Consider the following 22,140-nt stretch of genomic DNA (forward strand, 5'->3'; position numbering starts at 1 on the left):
TACTAGGAGATACCTATCCTGGTCCAAAAGAGATCTCGAAAATGATAAAAGAAAGATGTCCTCTGTTTCTGGTGACGGGTCTCGTGTGCAGGATGATGAACGTGCATTATCGCTGCGACTCCACACAGCCAGTCATAGTAATAAAAGGAGATTCTGCAGCATCACAGGGTCTGGAAAATTTTATCAGAGAAATGGCCTATTCACAGCATCACATACATGACAGAGATAACACAAGAATGTAACTCAAACGTTTGATATAAAAAAGGTCTAAGGTACAAAATATAAACTTAAATGGAAGTCAGGTGTTTAGTTATAAACATTAAGAAAAATAATTTTTTGAAAAGTGAGAATTGAATTCTGATACATTCGTGTTATTTTAATTTCAAAATGATAATTGCAATTATCATGAGATCTACTGTGCATGCATATTTAAGAGCAGAAGTGACATGTTTCTCACATTCCTAATGGAATAAGATGAACCTATTTATAAATTATATTTAAACAAATCACATATTCATAGTCAATCTATATATGCCTCAGAAACTTAAAAAGCACATAAAATGTTAGAATTAACAAAAATATGGGCATATATATGTGCAATACTATCGAACATCAATAATACTGTAAAAAGCCCGTCACTTAAAAGTTTGGAGCAAATATCACATTAAAATATAAACCAGAACGTGAAAAACATTAAAACTAAGTAACATAAGAGAGGTGAAAAAAATCTAAAAACTTATCAGGTATTATTTAAAAATCACTTTTCAGAAAAAAAAACAAAAACAGTATTTCCAGCACCATGCAACTGGCATAATGGTCATAGAAATGGTTGGACACTCCAGCCAAGTCCAAACATGGGAAAATTGTACTATATTTTTATAGTCCTTGGAACAGCACCCTGATCTAATCACATCCTTCTCCCTGTTTTCAATGAGAGCTCTTAAAATACTCAGGATCCGCGTACTTGTCATTTTGGTGTGCTGCTTTTTTCATGTTTCGACAGTACCTATCACCTTAAAGTTTATAGTAAGATAAAAAATATTTATATATATATATATGTATTTTTTTTTTTACTTCTTGGCTAGCCTTCAATTAAGGCTTTGAAAAAGCCAGGTTGCAAACACATTTATTTATTCATTGATATGTAAAACAGAAATAGAAGAGCTTCTGAATCAGATTAAGTATAATAATTACTAAATGATTGTTGAAGAAGTAAAACATGATGCCGCGTCTTTTCTTCAACTCTATTTTGTTTTTTCTGCTAACAACTTGCTATCTTTGTCACCTAAGAGTTGTTTCTAAGTTCTCGTGAATTAAAAGGACTCACACTACTTGTAGAAACAACAATTTCATGGTAGCCAGGTTTCCAGCAGAGTCATGGCTCAGGTTAAATCTCTCCTTCTTAGAAGTCAGTGTCCTTTATTGGCCACACATTGGGTCTTACCTCTTCTCAGCCTTAATAGAGCCTTTTCTTGTCTACCAATATAGGTAATTCTCATTGTATAACTCCATTAATCAACAGGAATACCTTTCTGTACTCTGACCTAATTTTTTGATACAATTCACCACACAAACATGGATGCCTACATCATACCGCTTCTGGCAGCAAATATAAAATTGGTATATAACCAATATTCCCAGATATATGTCATATTCTTAGTAGGTTGAGATAAACCATATCTGAGAAAATTCCATAAAAAATGTCATGTGATAAAAACAGTGAAATCATGCCTCAGTCAAGACTCTTCAAATTCTATACATGAAATATATTGTTCACTATTTAAAACCTTTTTAATAAATGGCTCAACATAAAATATCTATAAGCCTAACAGTTTTTAAAAATAGGTTTGGAAACTATTCAATCCACGTTCACCTGCACTGTGGGGGTAGTACCTCTCAGTGACACTATGGCAAACAATGAACATCTTTCACTTAACAGGAATGTTGACTAGGTCAAAAGAATCACAGTCATGGCCAATAGATAACACTTTTTTGTAACACTGATTTCCTGCCTGGACATCAATAATCTTCAGATAAACATCTGAGAAGGCAAAGAAATCTGCAAAGTCTTCTGATGATTTTCAATGACAATGACTTTGGCCATAAAAATAAACTTGCCTGGAGATCCTCAGATTTGTGAACACACTGATCCGGCAGTCTTTTTCTCAAAAACATTCCTGGACACACATTTAGAAGAGGCACATTTCACCTAGTTGGCTGCAATTTCCTCCAATCTCTATTAGGCCAGCAATTGTGTAGCAATCATGCTTTTCCATACTCTGATGGTCCTACGACCAGTGACCAACACCAATTGTACTGTATACATTAGGACACAGCCTTCCTTGTAAGACTTCCTGAGCGATTCTCTTGAAAAGCAGTGCATGATCCTGACAGAGAAAACAAGTCTGCCGATCCTAGATGCAATTGAAGTTGTCACCCCTACCTTGTTTTGAAATTAATCTGTGAGGGTTTCTTACATTCTTTCCTTGTGTGATAACGTTTTCTCCTTTGAAAACCCACCCCAGATGGCAATATTTCATTTGCTCTTTCCCTGGTGTGAACAGTCTATTTATTGTTGGATATGTTCTGAGCTGGTAAAAACATTCTGCCCAAGCTTCCTGCAGGTAAAAAGCTTTTGGGACACATTGATATTGCAGCCCCCCACAAGTGAGGCCCTGTCTACACATCATATGGAAGGATTCTCTTTCATCTGCTGCTCCTGGTGCAGCTTCACTCTGAAATTAAATGATTTTGCATGTGTACCACACCTGAGAAGGTTCTGGCTATATTGTGTTACCTGCCAGTCAACCAAGAGGAAAATGCCTCTGAATATCGGTCCACAGCTCTCACAGGGCTGGCTTTCCTGGGAAGACAAAGGTGTCTTAGAATCCTTTGCCTGTGACACTTGTACAGAAAGGTTCTGTTCAGTGGGTGCCTCCACATCTGCTACTCCACAGCAGCAACCTGAACAAAAGGAAACGCAGGAAGATGTTATATTGACAATAGGAAAAAAATATTCCCATCACAAATGTCCATCTTGCACTGTTAGCCATTATTCCATGGGATGATTTTCAAGACAGCCAGACTCTCAGGAAAAATGTGTTACTTAGTATCGGGTCCCAAAAGTCAGTAAATGGTGGAGACCTCACCAAAAAAGACACAAGCATAGAATGGGAAACAAAGAAGAGAGCCAAGGCCTACTAGTTGTTCCTCCACAAATGGTTTCCTGTAGGACCTCTTCTTGAAAAAAGTAGGACCTTTTACTTCAGGTGGTGAGAGTCTATGTAGAAAAATCTGAATGTGCCCAAACACATAAAAATCAATTGCACAGAAGCACATAATGTTCAAAGTCAGTATAAGAAAACAAGAGCCCTGTCTGATGTGACTGAGTTGTCTGGAGCACCATCATGTAGAGCAAAAGGTTGTGGATTCCATTCCTGGTCAGGACACATACCTAGGTTCCAAGTTCGAACCCTGACCCCAGCTGGGGTGTTGAGAGGGCAACCAATTGATGTTTCTCTCTCATATCTCTCATTCTTCCTTTCTCATTCTAAAATCAATAAACATATTCTCAGGTGAGCATTAAAAAATAATGTTAAAAAAAAGAATATGGGCACATTATGAGGATCTGTAGGCATGGATCAAGGTTGGAGACAAGTTAGGAGAAAAGTGTGAGAGAAATGCTTGAGATGAAGGGTTTAGAAAAATGGAGATTATTTTTGGACTGGGAATCCTAGGAGAAATGATAACTGTCAGAACCGAAAAGTTGGAAAAGTGTCAATAATAAGCAAGGACAAGTAGATTAAGGTGTGGGATAGACAATGGTAACAAACACTATTAAATAAATGAGTTTCTAATTATGACCTTGACAAAGACCTGGTGTCAAGTCTTCAGCAGTTGCCATTCACCAAGTGAAAACGCCCTCTGAGCCCACCCAGCCATGGATCTAGTCATGTCCTTCCTGTGATACCAAAATGACTAGTCCTCTTAACTCTCAGTTGAGCCATTTCATGAGATTTGGATTAAAAAAAAAAAAAAGTCCTAAGAGAGAAACTAAAGACATAGATGGCAAGAACTATGATAGAACAAGACAGTACAAACAGAATCCAGTGAAATGATCTCTGTGAGTTGACTTCGAAAAAATACCAGAATAGGAGATATGAGAATTTATCTCCTTCCCAAGAAGAAGTAGACTGTGATCCACAAATAAAAACAGTCCTAGCACCAAGGTGTGTGGCCAGGTGCTCTGGGCATCATCCTACAAACTGGAAGATCACCAATTGGATTCCCAGTCAGGAAGCATAGGAGCCCCCAAAAGGTAGAAAGAAAAATGTGAGAAAAATGGTTAGAAAGTTTATGTAAAAAAATAATCTGAAGACTGACTTCCCAAATCTGAAGAAAAAAGGGGGGCAACAATCAACTTTATGGTTTCTCACAGGTCCCTGTACAGATTCAATGAAAGCAGGACTTCACCAAGACACATTACAATAAAGCGTCAAAAATGCAAAGCAAAGAAAATTTTGAAAGCATAAAGAGAATAGGATCAGTTCTCACAGAAAGAACACACCCATACACCCATAGAAGTAAACCTCAGTGGAAAAACCTTGAAGGCTAGAAGAAAATCAAATTATATATTGAAAACACTAAAAAAAAAAAAAAAAAAATCTGAAAACCAACATCATTCATCCAGAAAACCTGTCCTTCAGAAAGAAGAAAGACATTCCCAGGAAAACAAAAGCTAAGGAAGGTCACTGCCCCTCAGCCTGACTCATTAGAAAAGCCAAAGGAAGTTCTTCAAGTTGATATGAAAGAATACTTAACAAAAAAATGAATACAATAAAAAAAGTGTAAAACTCACTGCCAATCTGAGAGTGGAATCAAATTCACAATATTTCAACATTCCATTGATGGAATGTACATTACTAAACACTATTCTAAAGGTTAAAAAGAAACACTAGTCATCAGACCTCCAGTGAAGACGGCAGCATAGGCAGACAAGGCTCACCTGCTCCCACACCACAATCAAATTACAACTAAAATATAAAACAAATATCACTCAGAACCAACAGAAATTGAGCTGAATGGAAGTCTGACAACAACAGAATTAAATACACCACATCCATCCGGACTGGTAGGAGGGACGCAAATGAGGAACAGGCTGGGCCCAAACCCACATGTAGTGGATAAAAATTTGGGAGGGATATATTGGGACCGAGTCACAGTTCCACACCAGGGCCGCAGCCCATGATTCAGGTTCCAGGAAGATAAGTCCCTACAATTTCTGGCTATAAAAACCCATGAGGGTTGGGTTGGTGGACGAAACTTCTGGAACCCCAAGCAGTTCCTCTTAAAGAACCGACACATGGACTGACCTACTCAGAATCACTCCCTCTGGACTCCGTGCCAGGGTGGTGGCTTGAGGGGCACCAGTGGTGTGCAGGGGGAGGCTAAGGTGTTTGGCGTCAAGGTGAGCAGGTGCTGTTGTCCTTTTCCTAAGCCCTCCCATGACACAGCCGTAGACTGGTGCCATACCAAAGATTCCATCAACTGGCTAACACTGTTTGACCTAGCTTAGAGATCTCCCAAGCAGAGACTCTGCCCCACCCCACTTAATGAGCCCACCCCAGATGCTTTATTATATGAATGGCTGGTCTTGGCTTACGCTTCACAACTTCCTAAATCCTCTCAAACAAGTAGCAGTTGGTTTCAGTGAGCCCCAGGCCCAGAACTGGCAGCCAGGATTCAAAGCTTGGTTTCCCCTGGAAATCTCCAAGCCCAACACAAGTAGCAGCCATCTCAGACTGCATTATAACTCAGGCAGGGTGGCTGAGGGAAAAAGACAGCTTGTGAGTTGACCTTGGCTTGTACCACCTGGGAAACACCAGGGACAGGGCACCCAGTAGACAGCTACAGACTACGTCAGAGCACCACCACCCTGCCCTTGCATAGCTGATCCTCCACGGAGGGCAGAGATTGGTGGTAAGTGGTCACAGCCAATCCTTGCCTCTGACTGGCCTGGGTAAATACCTCCTATTGATCTGCCAACAGCAACCAAGGCTAAACTACAAGAGGAAGATGTACTCAGCCCACATGAAGGGCACACCTCAAGTACACAGCTTGGGTGATAGGGGAGACTGTGCCACTGGACCCGATTGGACACCAACTACATTAGGCCATGCTACCAAGACAAGGAATCAAAGCAGCTCTACCTAATACATAAAAACAAACACTGGGAGGCTGCCAAAGTGAGGAAACAAAGAAACAAGGCCTAAATGAGAGAACAGATCCAAACTCCAGAAAAAGAGCTAGACAAAATGGAGATAAGCAATCTATCAGATGCAGAGTTCAAAACACTAGTTATAAGGATGCTCAAGGAACTTAGTGAGGACCTCAACAGCATAAAAAGAGATCCAGTCAGAAATGAAGGATACACTAATTAAAATTAAGAACAATTTACAGGGAAACAACAGAATGGATGAGGCTGAGAAGCAAATCAATGATATAGAACATAAGAAAGCACCCACCACCAGTCAGAACAAGAAAAAAGAATCCAAGAAAAAAAAAAAGATAGTATAAGCAGTCCCTGGCACAACTTCAAGAGGTCCAACATTCACATCATAGGTTTGCCAGAAAGAGATGAGGAAGAGCAAGCAATTGTAAATGTGTTAAAAAAAATAATGAAATAAAACTTCTCTAATTTGGTGAAGGAAATAGACATGCAAGTCCAGGAAGCATAGAGTCCCGAACAAGATGGAGAGCAAAAAGCCCACCTTAAGACACATCATAATTAAAATGCCAAAGGTTAAAGATAAAGAGATGAGGGGGATGTGGGAAACTGGATGAGAGGGTAGGGGATTAAAAAGTACAAAGAGGTAGTTAAAAAATAGCCATGGGGTTTGTAAAATACAGTATAAGAAAGGGAGTAGCCAAAAAACTATGCATGTCCTGTGGATATGAACAAGGTTGGAGGGGTTGCCTGAGGAAGTGGAGGGTGCTGGGTGGAGGGGGGCAAAGGGGGCAAAATCAGGACAACCATAATATCATAATCAATAAAATATAATTTAAAAAATTAACACTAGTGAAAACAATAAAGCTAATAATGTGTACCTTTAAAAAAATTTATTTTTAGAGAAGGGAAGGGAGAAAGAGAGCAGGAGAAACATCAATGTGTGATTGCATCTCACGTGCCCCCTACTGGGGACTCGGCCTGCAACCCAGGCATGTGCCCTGAGTGGGAATTGAACTGGCGACCCCTTGGTTCACAGGCTGGAGCTCAACCCACTGAGCCATACCAGCTAGGGCAGAACGTGTACCTTAATAGGTATACATATATAAAAGATGTGAATTATGACATCAAAAACATATAAAGGGGAGTGTTGTAACCGGAAAAGCCAGTGTTCATGCCGCCTGTCACCTACCAGACCCAATAAGTAGAGACATGGACTGAATCTTTATGAGTGCTTTATTCAGATGGCCAGCGACCTGAGAAGACTGCAAGTTTGTACCCTAACACTGCAAGTTTGTACCCTAACAGACCGTCTTAAATTGCATTTCAAAATGGCCCTTTTAATAAGGAGAACAAATTGTAAGGGGGTTGAAATTCAAGGAAAAGTTAATTGGATTTAAAAAACTGCAGCATTCCTGACTGGGGCGGTGGTCATCTCACTCTGGGGTACAATGGCTCAGATACCATCTTGATTGCTAGAGACTTCCTGAGGCACAAAGGTGGAACTGCTTATGGCCTCCTGGAGCCAAGGTGCATCATACCTTAAATTCCTGAAACAAGAGCTCTTTACGTACACTGATAAAAGCTTATCAGCTATTACCTGAAACTAAAATTTTTCCAACATTTGAGCCCCCATCAGTGTGGTAGAGTCAAAGGGTAGAATTTTTGTATGCAGCTGAAGCTGCCATCAGGATAAAAGTGTTGAGTGAATCTGTTGTATTATGTCAGTCTCTTGGAAACCACAAGCAAATACTAATGTAATAGACAAACAAAAAAGAAAAGAATTTAAGCATAGCACTGTAGAGAATGATGAAATCAGAAAGGAAGACAGTGAGACAAAAATACAAACAAAACAACTACCAAAAAAGTTAGAAACCAGTGAAGTGACAGTAGGAGGTTCTTTGACAAATTCTTCAATCAGAAGACATAGAGTGGATGACGAGATAAAACAAAAACAGAACACACATTATGTGCCACCTACAAGAGATTCCCTAAATCTTTATGGACACAAGTAGCCTAAAAATAAAAATAGGGAAAATTTGTTGCTTGGAAATAAATCCAGAAGAGTGCAGGAGTAGCTAAAATTCTATCAGACAAAATACACAACCTCAAACAGGGGTCATCTTAGAATGATAAAGGAGTCAATTCATCAAGAGGACAACAATGTTAAGTATTAAGCACCCAAGAGCATCAGTAACTATATTAAGCAAATATCAGAACTGAAGGCAAAAAAAGAATCTCAGTATTAGTCTAACATTATTAGGGAACTTTAATATTCTGCTTTCAACAATAACTAGATCATCACTTCTGAAAGGCCTAAGGAAACCCTGAAGTTTGACTACACCTTAGAATGTAATAAATATATACAGAACATTCCATCTAAACACAGAAGACGCATTCCTAGCAAGGACACAGGAAATAATCTCTATGTAGGTCATGTGCAGGTCAAAATACAGTCTCAAACTTTCAGCAGAAATTATGTCAAGTGTCTTATCTGATTGTAATAATATAAAACTAGAAATTGATTTTAGTTTTAAAAATCAATTTAAACTAGAGTATCCACAAATATGATGAAATTAAACACAGCACTGCTGAAAAACCAGAGAATCAAAGAAAAAAATGAGAGAGAACTCAAAAAACATCTAGGGGCAAAAGGTGATAAAAACACAACCAAAGCTTATGTATGTGGAGCAGAAAAAGAAAATTTTTTAATTAAATATTTTACTATCATTTTATCACAATTGTCCCAATTTTTCCCCTTTTGCTCTCTTCTGCCAAGGCCACCCCTGCTCACAGGGTCATTCCACATCCTGTTGTCTATGTCCATGGGTCATTCATACATGTTCCTTGAAAAAATGCAATTCTAACAGCAAAGTTCATAGTGATAAATGCTTACAGAAAGACAAAAGATCTCAAACAAACAGCCTCTATTTGCATCTCAGGAACCGGAAAAACAAGACGACACTAAACCCAAAGTTAGCAGAAGAAAAAACAATTGCCCTGGATGGTATGGCTCAGTGGCTTGAGTGCCAGCCTGCAAAGCAGAGGGTCACACGTTGGATTCCCAGTCAGGACACATGCCTGGGTTCCCAGTCAGGACACATGTGGGCCAGGTCCCCAGTAAGGGCTGCATGAGTGCAACCACACATTGATGTTTGTCTCCCTCTCTTGCTCCCTCCCTTTCCCTCTGTCTAAAAATAAATAAATAAAATCTAAAATTAAAAAAATAATAAATATTAGAAAAGACATAAATGAAATAAGGACAAGAAACAAACAAAAAAAGAGTATCATAAAAAAGAGCTCTTTTCTAGAAATTACACCTGACACGAGGAACCACAAAGCAACAGGAGATATTTGCAGATGACATGACACAACATACAAAAAATTGTCAACATTCTGCTATAAATTTCTGAAATTAATAAATAAATAAAGATATAGGATGCAGAATGAACATAGAAACATCAGTTCGATATTTGTACACTAACAATAAAATCTTTGAATGGGATAGTAGGAAAGTAAACAAATTTACAACAGCATCAAAACCATCAAAAGACTCAAGAATATAAATTCAACCATTCAGGTAAAAGGTCTGTACTTTGAACACTACAAGTCAGTGATGGAAGAGGTGGAAGAAAACACAAATAAATGAAAAGACATCTCGTGTTCTTGGATTTCAAGATTTAATATTCTTAAAATGTTATACTCCTGAAAGCAATGTACAGATTAAATGCAATCCCAACCACAATTTCTATAGTATTTTAAACAAATTTTTTAAAAAAAGGAATCCTGAAACGTAGGAAATAGGAAATCTCAGAAGACTTGGAATAACAAAGCGATCTAGAGCAAAAACAGATATAGAGGCATCACACTTCCTGATTTCAGGGTTTTACAAAGCCCAAGCAACCGAACAGTGTGTTGTTATAGGCATAAACAGAGACAGACCAATAGGACAGAATAGATAACCAAAAAATAAACCAAGGCACATCCATTTCATTAATCTTTGACAAAAACCGAAAGAAACATATGAGGGAAAAGAGTTTCTTCAATGGATGGTGCTGGGATAATTGGATATTAACATGTAAAACAACAAAACTGGACTCCACTAATTAAAATGAGGTCTCAAATGATTAGAAAATTAAATCTCCGTCCTAAAACCTTAAAACTCCTTCAAGACAACCTAGAGAAAAGGCTTCAGAGCTTTGTATTGGCAGTAATTTACTGGGTGTTACTGGATGTGACACTAACAACCAGGCAAAAAAGCAAAAATAAACAACCTATACTACAACAAATGAGTAACCTTCTGCACAGAACAGCAACAGCAATTAACAAAACGAAAAGCACATCTACAGGGTGGGAGAAAATACTTAGAAACCATGTAAAGGTATTCTCTGGAAATATTTTTGATTCAGTTCAGAGCATCACAATAAAGCAAATATTGCAATACTGAAAAAATGTTACACAAATTTTTTGATTCCCAAGTGAATAAAAAAGTTATATTTACAGTACACTGCAGTCTGTTAACGCAATAGCGTTGTCAAAAAAGAAAAAAATCTCATAATTAAAAATCTTCATTGCTGAAAATTGCTAACCAGCATCTCAGCCTCCTATTAAAATGGGCAGTTGATTTGCTGACGAAATTGTTTCCTAAAATATTGAATTTGTAAAAAGACACAATATCTGCTAAGTACAAAAGAGCAAAGTGCAAAAGGACATGTACCTAAGTCAGGTAAGAAATTAATTCATAAAATATACAGGGTACCCTGCCTGCGTAGCTCAGTTCGTTAGTGACATTCTAATCCCCAAGATTGAGGGTTTAATCACCGGTCAGGACACACAGAATAAATCGCTAAATGCATAAGTAAGTGGAACAGCAAATCAATGTATCTCTCTCTCTTTAAAAAGGATTTGTGTTGGTGGTCTTGCAGGTATTGGGGCTACAGGAAGAAAAGAGGGCAAAGCAAACAAACCAGCCCTGCCAAGTCCAGGATCTGCCCACAACACTGGCTAAGCAAGCAGGGCCCACAGTCCACTGTGAGGACAGAGCTCACCCTCGAGAACAGAGGGCAGGCAGGAAAAGCAAACCCTCGCCACGGTCATGGGGGGTACGGGGAGGGAGGGAGGGTCTTACCCAGTGTGGATGCAAGAGCAAAGTTCTCCAGCATCACGTGGACGTACAGGCGTCTCTGAGCCTCATCAAGGAGGCGCCACTGTGCCGTGGAAAAATATACAGCACATCCTCAAAGGTCACGACACCCGTTGGAATTAGCGCAAATAAATCCGGAACAGTCTGTCTGAGACGCCGCAATCGTAGTCTCCACAAAACTTCGCCGCACATTCAACCTGCCCCCTGTTCAGACTGGACAACCCTTCTGGGTCCCAGTCAAGATGCGACTCCGATTCAGAATTTAATGCAGACACAAGAAGGACCTCAGGTGCCCGGGTCCTGCTGCCTCAGGCGCCCCTGCAAGTCTCCCTTTCGCAGAACCTCGCGACCGCCTCGCTGTTGATGTTCTGCCCAGGCCTGGGCTGCAGGGCTCCGTGGGCTGAGGAGGGAGGTCCCCAAGGGTGCACACTCACCTCAACCAAGCCCCTCAGCGATGCTGCTGCCACAGGACTCTGTGGGCGGGCGGGGCGGGATTGGTGAGGAAGGAGGGGGCGCCCCGATACCTTGGTTCTGGTCCTGGCCGGGCACCTCCCTGCTGCTCAGAAGCCCATCAGGACTCTCCTGCCTTCTCCCTCCTTCAACTCCGCCTCGACCCAGTGCTCTAGAACCACTGGCCAGATGAGCTGATCTTGACTGAAGCCAATTTATTTGTAACTTAAATATTAACTAGGAAAAATTACTGGTTGGAAAACTGAGAACTGAATTTTGACGTTATAGGTATTTTTGTCAGTGTGAAATTGGGACTGTAGTTGTCATAATGAAATACAACTTGTGAGTTACATAGTGAAAGATTTCTAGCTGAGATAGTAAGTATGGCATTGTCAAAGCAATAATGTTAGAAACATATTCAGGACTTGTATTTAAATAAAGTAGTACATATGCATAATGAAAGTTGACCTATGTTTAGCTGGGAAATCTTTTACATCATGACATGAAATATAATAAACAAAAAATTATACCCTGACTTGGACAGGCAGCTCAGATCATCAGAGCATCGATCCAACACACCAAGGTCATAGGTTTGATTCCCGGTCAGGGCACATATAAGAAAAAAACATTAAATGTGTAAATAAATGGAACAAATAAATATCTCGCTCTCTCTCTCTCACTTCCTCTCTATAAAATCAACACAAATTTAAAACGAGTATGCATACATGAAATAAAAGTTTAAAATCCATAGTAATTTGGAAGAACTTTTTCCTATTCAAAAATTTAAAAGGCTTTTTTCCTCTCTCAGATTGCAGTAGGTGTTGAGGCCTCTGTGTCAACTCACCTTTCACCATCCAGACCAGCTGAGGCATATACAGGTTACAGAGATTGCAAAGTTTATGACACCCTTGATCCAACACAACCCTTCAAGCAGGGTGGGCTCCCTATGGGATTCCCAAGCACTTTCAGGATATGCCCTACCAGCCCTTCAGCAAAGGAGATCCCAGCTGATAAAATTTTCAGACTGAACACATGCCATGTACCAAAATACAAGGGACACGCATTACTACCCCTCTCAGTTCGGTGGTGTAAAGTATGTTTCTGTTCACAAGAAGAATGAAACTGTGTCCAACTGGTGGACAGTGTGCATACAGAATGCCTACCAGCAAAATCAGATGACATTTTCACAGCAGACCCTCTGCCGAGTGAAATAAGCAAGGAACAGGACACAGCTGAACCTGCAGACACTGCCTAAGAGCACCAAGTAGAGTGAACATACATGCATGTGGAATAAATTTCAGAATCATTTTGAAGTAAAACATGTATGGACCTGAATTTAACAAAGTCCACAAGACTCTGAAGTTCATAAGAATTGTGAGCATACAGAAATGGATGTTCCTCAGTTAATGAAAATGCTCTACTTGTAAGTGTAGAAGCCACTGGACACCCAGTGATGTGTGGCCCTGAAATACTATGATAAAGCCTTTGATGACATCCCCACAGTAAGTGACAAGTGCCTGTGGAGAATCAAGACTATCTTCCAAACAGTCACAGCCATTTTGTCCTTTCACGGATGAAGTCTACTCTTTTTAAAAAGCATTTTATTCACTTATTTTTAGAGGGGGTAAGGGAGGGAGAAAAAGGAGAGAAAAATCAATGTGCAAGAGAAACATCAATTCTTTGGCTTTAGCACTCCCCTAACTGGGGACCTGTTCCACGCATACCCTGACCAGGAACTGAACCTGCAGCCTTTTGGTCTGTGACAAGACTCAACCCACTGTGCCATTCCAGCCAGGGCAAGGTTCCTTTTAATCCCTATTGTACACAAGAAAATACTGAGGCCATAGCACAATGCACCACTTTTCTGTAATCATAACTATGGTCAATAATCTAAGATTTAAAGCCAGGTGGCATGGCCCAGGGTAGGAGGAGTCTAATCACTGATCTCTTCTTTGGAATTCTGGGAGGCTATGAGGCTCAACAAATACCTGTTTATACTCATATCACCTTGCACACTTTCAGGTCCTGCAGAGGTCAGCAAACCCCAGATGACAGGCCATAAAAATGGGTGAAAACTAAAAAGCAAGGCTTTTTATTATATTACTAAATGTTTGAATTTACAACAGTGGTGAAGTGTGTTAATAATGCAGATTAGTCTTTGAAGTGTATATGTACTTACAGCACACTGTGTGCAGCTAGTTAAATCCAAACAATTTGGCTATGTTTCCTACTATTAAGAACAAGTATTCCAAAAAAAATTCCATAAAATTAAAATTACGTTATTCAAGGTGTGAAAATAGGTGACATTACAACATAGATCTTCAGTCTTTCACTGTCTATTTGTAAAGGAAAGTAGCCCAAATTAATAAAAGAATAGGTAAATTATGTGGGCACACATTTTGTAAAAACATATCACTAGTACATACACTCCTATAAAAATTCTCATCATAAAGCCTTAGGGAAATGCAACCAAAAGAACAGAGAGAATATGACAAACACACAAAAAGTGGTAAAATTATAAAAATTAAACAAATCAAGATTTTGTTAAAGAGTAGAGAAATGCAATCCTCACAGACTCAAGGCATAATCAGTTTTGATCATATTTGTTAGAATCTTCAAAATTTAAACATTAACCTCCTGTGACATGTGAACATATAAAATTTAACTCAGACGTTTCCTCAGAATGTTTTCAACAGTTTCATTACACTGCAAGATTACAATATAGTTCCTAAAATCTAACCATTTACATAGTGAGAACTCTCCGAAGTCAAAAGGGTACAGACTTATAGCTAAATATTTCCCATGTTCACTTCATACTTGAAGCCTTTAACCAGTGCGAACTATGTTTAAGGCAGCTGTGACTATGAGGTAAAAGATTTCCCACATTTGATGCCCCTGTAAGGCCTATCTCCTGCATAAACTCCTGATGATATAAAAAAAGAAAAGATCAGAAAAGAATTTCCCACATTCACTGTACTCACTAGGTCTTTACTGAGTAAAACTCAATATAATGGAGGTTAGTGCTAGAAAAAAACATTTCCCACAATGCATGTATATATATAAAAGCTTTTTCCTGTATGACTTGTCAAAAAATAAGAAAGGCAATGGACAGAAATTTCTCAGACTTTAAGTTATAAGAACTTAGACATTGTGAACTCTCCAACAACAACAAAAGGAATGGCTACAGTTAAAAGATATCCCATATTTGCAGAAGTCAAATTGCAGTTTTCTACAGTATAAACTATCATAATAGTGGAAATCACTGATACAAGAAAAACATTTCCCATATTCATTGCAGGCACAATGCATCCCTCCAGTGTGAAGTCTCTTAGGATAATGAAGGTTACTGATTAAATGAAATTTTTCACATTCCTTGCAACCATAAAAATTTTCTCCTGTGTGTAGTCTCTGATAATAATGAAGGTTAAAGCTACAGAAAAAAGACTTCCCATGTTCACCAGAATCATAGGTGTTTCTTTGGTGTGAACTCTTTGATGGTAATGGAGGTGACTGCCACAGGTAAAGGCTTTCCCATGTTGAGTAAACTCTTAAGGCCTTTATCCAATGTGACCACTGTGAATACAATGAAGGACAGGGATCCAGGCGTAAGATTTCCTACACTCATCGTACTCATAAGGTCCTCCTCTAGTGTGAACTCTATGATGAAAATGGAGGGCAGAGCTACGGGTAAAAGATTCTCCACATTCACTGCACTCAAAGGCCTTTCTCCTGTATGAACTTTCTGATGAATACATACAGTAGAGGAATAGGTAAGAATGCCCACAGTCTCTACACTCATAAAGCCTTTCTCCAGTGTGAAGTCTCTGATGAGAATTAAAATGATCTTTTCTCATAAAAGACTTCCCACATTCAGTGCACAAATAAGGCCTTTATCCAGTGTGAACTCTGCAATGTTTACAAAGGTCATAGCTATCAGTAAAAGATTTTTGCATTCACTACACTTTTAAAGCCTTTCTCCAGTGTGAACTCTCAGATGATAATGGAGGGACAAGCCACTGGAAAAAGATTTTCCACATTCACAAGAAATAAATATTGTCTTCCTGTAAGGAATCCCTGGTCCTCAACAAGTGACTCATCACAGCCAATGGCTTTTTGCATTCTCTTGCAGTGTAATATTTTGTTCTTTGAAAAGTCATTACAGACTTAGAGATTTTGTTTCCCTTGTACATGGTGTGAGCAGCCAGTTGCTCACAATGCCTGAAGCTGAAGAGGAAGCGTTTTCCAACCTGACTGGAGGTACAAGGATTCCATGACACATGGAAATGGCAGCTCTTTGCAAATGAGACCCTGTCCACACTGCTGATGAAAAAATTCTGTGTTGTGTCCTGCTCCTGGTGCTAGTGACTGTGCACTGAAATAAAATGGTTTTGCACATGCCTCACAGCTTAGCACTGTCAGCCTCTGTTGTGTTTCCTGCTGGTCAACGAAGAGGAAACTGTTTTTGAAGGCAGGCCCACAAATCTCACAGGGGTGGCTGTTCTGGAAAGATGGTGCTAACATACGATTCTTAGCCTTCGGGACTCTTATAGAGATATTCTGTTCAGTGGGTGCCACCACATCCTCTGGTCCACAGCAGCAACCTGAAGAAAAACAAATGCTAGTGAAGTATATACTGAACTACAGGGAGAGGGTTTTCTCATCACAAATTTGCATCTGTAACATCTGACATGATTTATGTGATGATTTCCAAGACAAATGAGATAGAGAGTGAAGCAGCCCCTCAGGTAAGTAATACTGGCTACCTCATTAATTGAAGGACACTAGGACATGATGGACACAAGTAAGAGAGGCTGGGTATACTAGTTGTTTCTGTGATATAAGGTTGTGTAGATGATGTGAATGTGTGCAAAATTATGAAAATGAACCAAAGCAGAGCAGATGCTATGCTAGGTTTGTATGGAAATACACACACTTCAAGGTGCAACAGGCATTACTCAAAATGGGAAAGCACACCAAAAAGACTCCTCAGAGATATTTGTGGTGTAGAGGTTAGACAGGCAGAGATTATCCTTGGCAGGAAGTAAGAGTAGAAATAAAAACTATTAACAGTAACAAACTGGCAATGTGCCAACACTAGGAAAGGATAAGTAGATTAAGGTGTGGCCACTGGCAATGGTGACAAAATACTGTTAAAGAGAACAGGTTCCTCATTATGCTTTAACAAAGCCTTGGAATCAAATTCTACCCCAGTGCCAGACCCCCTGTGAGCCCAATCTGTCATGGCTGAACTCTGTCCCTATTGTGATACAGAATGGACTCGCCCCCCGCCCCTCTTCACTGAACAATTATGTGGAATACTGATGATGCAACTCCAAAGAGAAAGTGGAAGAGATGAATAACCAACAGTGTCGCAGAATGGCTCTGCACCAAAAAACCAAAAGAAAACGATCTCTGTGAGTGACGACAGCAAGATGGCAAAAGAAAAAATACAAATATTCAAGCCACTTCAAGAATTATTAGATAATTACCCATAATAAACAGATCCCTTCAGAAAGCAGGGAGAGGCTTAAGAGATCAGTTAATCCAAGGAACTACAAAGTGCAGGATTAATAAAAAGAGCTACACAAAGGAATAGCACGAAAGAATGGCTTAGCAAAAATGGTAAGATTCAAAACACAAGGGTTAAGTACTTCTCTGAGACACTGTGCTTGTGCTATCATTGACTCTAGTGGTCTGCTTTGTGCCACCAAACACTCCAAAAGAGATCGTTAAATACTTGGAAAACCAGAGCCCTGGCCACTGAGGGCCCCTTCAATCTTCACTACACTGACCTATCTTATAGGGCAGCAAGAAGAATGGGAAGTGAAGCTTCCCATCAGCCCAAAACAAACACACCACCTGGCAAGCACCCTTGTATGCATATGCACATCAACTACTGCTCTAAGCAGAATTGGTTCCTGAAGTCCCAAAAAGTAACTGCTTCATCAAGTATTAGACATAGACACTAATACAAAAGGAAGTAAGAAAAAAATCACAAAAGGAACTTCACAATGTGAAAGTGAATTAAGCCAAAGTACAGAGACATATAAATTGACAAAAAATAATTTAAATAATCATTTCTAAAAACTTCAGTGTGGTACAAGCGAATACACATGGAACTCAACATAATGAACAAACAAATATGGGAACAAAAACATGGGATTCAGAGAGACAAAAATCGTAAGAAAGAATGTAACAACATAAGTTTGGGAGTTGAAGAATACAATGATTAAAATGAAAAATGCAAAAGAGTTTCTTAAGCAGACAAGGACTGAAATGAGTACATTACCTCAAAGACAGGTGATTTAAAAACATTCATGTAACAAAAAATGTAAAGAGCCTGTGTGAATTTTGGATCACCGTAGAGATAACTTATATTTCCATAATGGGAGTCCCAGAGGAGGGGAAAAAGAGAGAAAATGAGAGATAGAAAAATGGAAGGGGAAGGAGAAACATAGTATTTTTTTTAAATGAGCTACATATTGACTTCAAAATATGAAAAAGAAGTGGGAATAGCCATGTTCAAGATCCTCCCAGGTCCCTGTACAGATTCAATGCCAACAGGACTTCAGCAAGACACATTAGGATGGGTGTAAGATTATTGAGATGATCACTTAGTAAGTAATGCAATGTCTAATCATGAAACTAATATAATAATGTATGTTAACTATATTAAAAATAAAAAATTTTATAGAAATAAATTAATTAATTAATTGAGGCCTGGCTGGCTTTCCTTGTATTCAAAAAAAAAAAAAAAAAAAAGAAAAGAAAAAGAAAAAGAAAAATTCCCCCTAAAACACATTATATGCTGCTTCTAAGAGGCTCACTAAATATTTATGGACACAAAAACACTGAAAATACAGAGATGTAAAAAAATATCCCATGTAAATAACACCAAAGAGATCAGGAGGATAACAATTGTAATTACTATGCACCCAACCACAGAGCACCTAAGTACATTAAGACAGCAAGAGATCTGAAGGCAGAAAATGCAATGCAACACTACAGACAACTTAAGTATCACCCTTTCGACAATGGGTAGATCATCCCGTCTGAAATCAATAAGGAATTATGGAAGTTTGAAAACACTATTGAGAAAACAGAACTAATATTACATGCATAGTATTTTATCCAGCATTGGTCCAATGGCTGAGTTAGAGCACTGGTCCATGCACAAATAGATTGCGCATTTGAACCCCCTTTCAAAAGGCATTTAGGGAGGCAAACTTATCCATGCTTTTTTTTCACATTGATGTTTCTGCTTCTCCCTTCATTCTTCTAACAATTAATAAAAATACTTTCCAGTGAGGATAGAAAAATATATAGTTGTAGAAATGATCAAAAGAAATATAAAAAATGCATTTCTTCATTAACCAATGAGAAATCCATTAGGCGTCTGGCAACACTACTGACCTCGAATCCTTCCCTATGAGGGTTCGGTACAGAAGGCATTGGGACTGCAGAAAGAGAAGGGGGCAGCAAAGCAAACCAGCCCTGCCAAGCCCAGTATTTACCTAAAACACTGGGGAAGCAAGTAGTGCCCACAGTCCACATATGAGGACAGAGGGCACAGGGACGAGAGGGTTTTTATTGTCTTTTGAAAATGTGAGTTAGTTTATTTAAGTTAGGGGCAATGAAGCAAAAAGAAGGGCCCCTGGAAACAGTATTAAAGGTGGGCCTGTCAGGCAGAATAGATAGTAAAGGCAGGAAGGAGGAGGAGGGAGGTATGTCTCACCAGGTATCTTAGCAGTCCTAAGCCTGGTCGAATAATACTGCCAGGTGTTCCAAATATCACAAAAAACACCATGCTAGGATGGGACGGGGGCAGTCCTTGAAATTCTATGTACTATTTCCACTATCTTGCAAAGAAGGCCTTTGAAACTGCTTTCATCCCAAGGCCTGGAAGGTGGGAGGGGGTTCACAGTGCCCAAAGAAGGTTCATAAAACAACTTTGGTTAATTTCCTGTCTCTGGTCACTATCTGTTTTATGAGGGAGTCCCTAGTGCTTACAGAAAGAGCCCATAAATAACTTTGGGTAACCACATCAACTTTAACGAAGTGTCTCCTTGCATGTATTTGTTTTATAACAAGATCACCAAATAAGGTCTAGATCAAGACAAGAATTCAGGCTAACAACCCCTGATCACATACCGACTTTTGGGTAGTCACGTCCCCCCAGGGAAAGCTGGTACCACCTCTACCCATCAATCAATATATAACTCCTTCACCTCCAACCCACCAACTACGTAAGTCCTAAGGACAAAGACCTGATGATTTTTGCCGCCCTTGCCTCGAACTGTCCTGAACCTATGCCTTTCACCCCCAACTCCAACTTGGGAAGACCCATTCTCTTCCAAGGAAAGGTATCATTAATAAATTCTGCTTACATGCTAGTAGACTTTTGCTAATCTGCAATTCTTTACTGTGTTGGAAAGAACTGAGTTTCCTGTAACATGCCAAAGACCAGCTGCTGCTTTCCATTCCTCCCTGGGTATAAGTTTGGTCAGGACCCTAAGAATAGAACCAAATTGCAACCTTGAAGAAAGGGGGTCGAAGGCAAGCCAAAGAAGAGCGAACTGGGAGAGTGAGTGTCTTACCCAGTGATGATATAAGAGTACAGTTCTCCAGCATCGCATCGAGGTACAGGCATCTCTGAGCCTCACCAAGGAGGTGCCACTCTGTCCTGGAGAAGTACACGGCAACATCCTCAATGATCACAACTACCTGTCAGAATTAACAGAATAAATCTGAAAAAGTGTGTCTGAGACCTCACAATCCTACTCTTACCCATGCTCAACCCTCTGCAGGGACCTTAGTTGGGGAAAGACACCAGCCCCTGGTGCCATGGATGACTACTGTCTCATCGAAGTTGCATTAATCACTCACATTGCCCTAAAAAAATACAGGCAGGATAATAGAAGTGGGGCAGATAAATGCCATCTAAACTTAGGGTCATGCCTGTAGGGCCACATCCTACCAACAAGCAATTCCACTGAGTCTCCCAGATCATACCTCCAAGACACAGCCAAACATGGGTTATGCTTTATCCTTAAGTCCCAACACCAGGTACCCAGGGCCATGAGCTCACACTACCGCTAGCTGTACGCACCACTGTGTGATCATCTCCATCTCCTTCACATCTTCACTCCCAGGTTCACACCCTCAGGTCTTGTTGGGGACCACTTTGTGTGGTATCAGGAACTGTAGCCCCATGTGAGCCAGAGCTTGAAAGTGGCTTTAAGTCTCAACCAGACAGATAAAGCACTGAGGGTTCCCATGGGAAATCTAGCCTAAAGAGTGCATTATATTCACTGAAGCTTGCTCTGCTTTGCACTGCCTTGGTAAGGAAAAACCAAGTGTTTAGTCTCAAAGTAGGAGAAGGATTCCTGAGCCCCAGAACCTTAGCTTAATGATCATGTGATGTTAGTATGTCTAACAGACCCTAACCCAAGACTGACTGATCTATGTATTCCTTGTATTGCTCTCTATGGTCTCTGATGAGGACTGATACGTTTTGTACGTATGCTGTATACCCCTGCACATCATTGTCAATAAAAGCCATTTCAGGGAAGGGCTTGGGGCATTCACCACTAGAGGAAATCACCAGCCCCTTGACAGGCAAAGATGTCTGGAACGACTTGTTATTTCATCCGTGGCCAACCGCAGGACTTCATAGGACGGGGTTCCCCACCAGCTCTACCAACTTAGTCCTCACCAGAAAAGAGCCACCAGTTTTGAATGACTCCTACCCTGTCCCTTCCACAGACTCCCAGACCCATATGTTCAGCTGCACACTAGATGTTTCCATTCACTGTTCTTTGTAACTTATAAAGTGTGAACCAAAACAGTCTTCTGATATACTCAAAGAAAATTAACCTACCACCATCCTCCCCAGCCCAGCTGATGGAGCCTCCACTGCTTCAGCTGCTAGGATCAAAAACGCTTGGGTGGTTTTGAACCACTTCCTTTCTTCCTGCAACTGCGAAATCTGAAACTATACTTGCCCTTCTTAAAAAATGGAAGGGGGAGGGTGTGGATTGAGGGGGAAGAGGGTATGAGGGCGATAAAGGGTAATGGAGAAAAAAATACAATAAAAAAAAAAAAGGACCAAGAATCCAACCTTTTCTCCTACATCTGAGGCCAATATCTGGTTAATTAGCTCTCCTTTGGGTCCATCAACTCCTCTCTGGATCACAGAACTTGCCTAAATCAGCGCTCCCTGCCTCCTCCATTAACCCCCATAAAATGTACTTCCAGTATGCACCCACAAGGAGCCTACTAAATCCAGGAGAGACCAACTCCTTTCTCTTATGCAAATGTC

The 22,140-nt window shown here is 39.9% G+C and overlaps 1 protein-coding gene across 1 annotated transcript; it reads right to left on the reverse strand.

Moving 5' to 3' along the window:
- Window positions 1-80: 80 nt before the first annotated feature.
- LOC129082535 (zinc finger protein 547-like) lies at window positions 81-20,531 on the reverse strand. The gene is made up of 3 exons (XM_054588233.1): window positions 20,417-20,531; window positions 2,769-2,964; window positions 81-170 (listed from the first exon to the last, which is right to left on the reverse strand). The coding sequence occupies exons 1-3, from the start codon at window positions 20,448-20,450 to the stop codon at window positions 107-109; spliced, it is 294 nt and encodes a 97-aa protein (XP_054444208.1). The 5' UTR covers window positions 20,451-20,531; the 3' UTR covers window positions 81-106.
- Window positions 20,532-22,140: the final 1,609 nt, after the last annotated feature.

The sequence above is a fragment of the Pteronotus mesoamericanus genome, unplaced genomic scaffold, assembly GCF_021234165.1.
Source record: "Pteronotus mesoamericanus isolate MK-2021 breed Mesoamerican mustached bat unplaced genomic scaffold, CSHL_Meso_final scaffold_128, whole genome shotgun sequence".
Classification (NCBI taxonomy): Eukaryota; Metazoa; Chordata; class Mammalia; order Chiroptera; family Mormoopidae; genus Pteronotus; species Pteronotus mesoamericanus.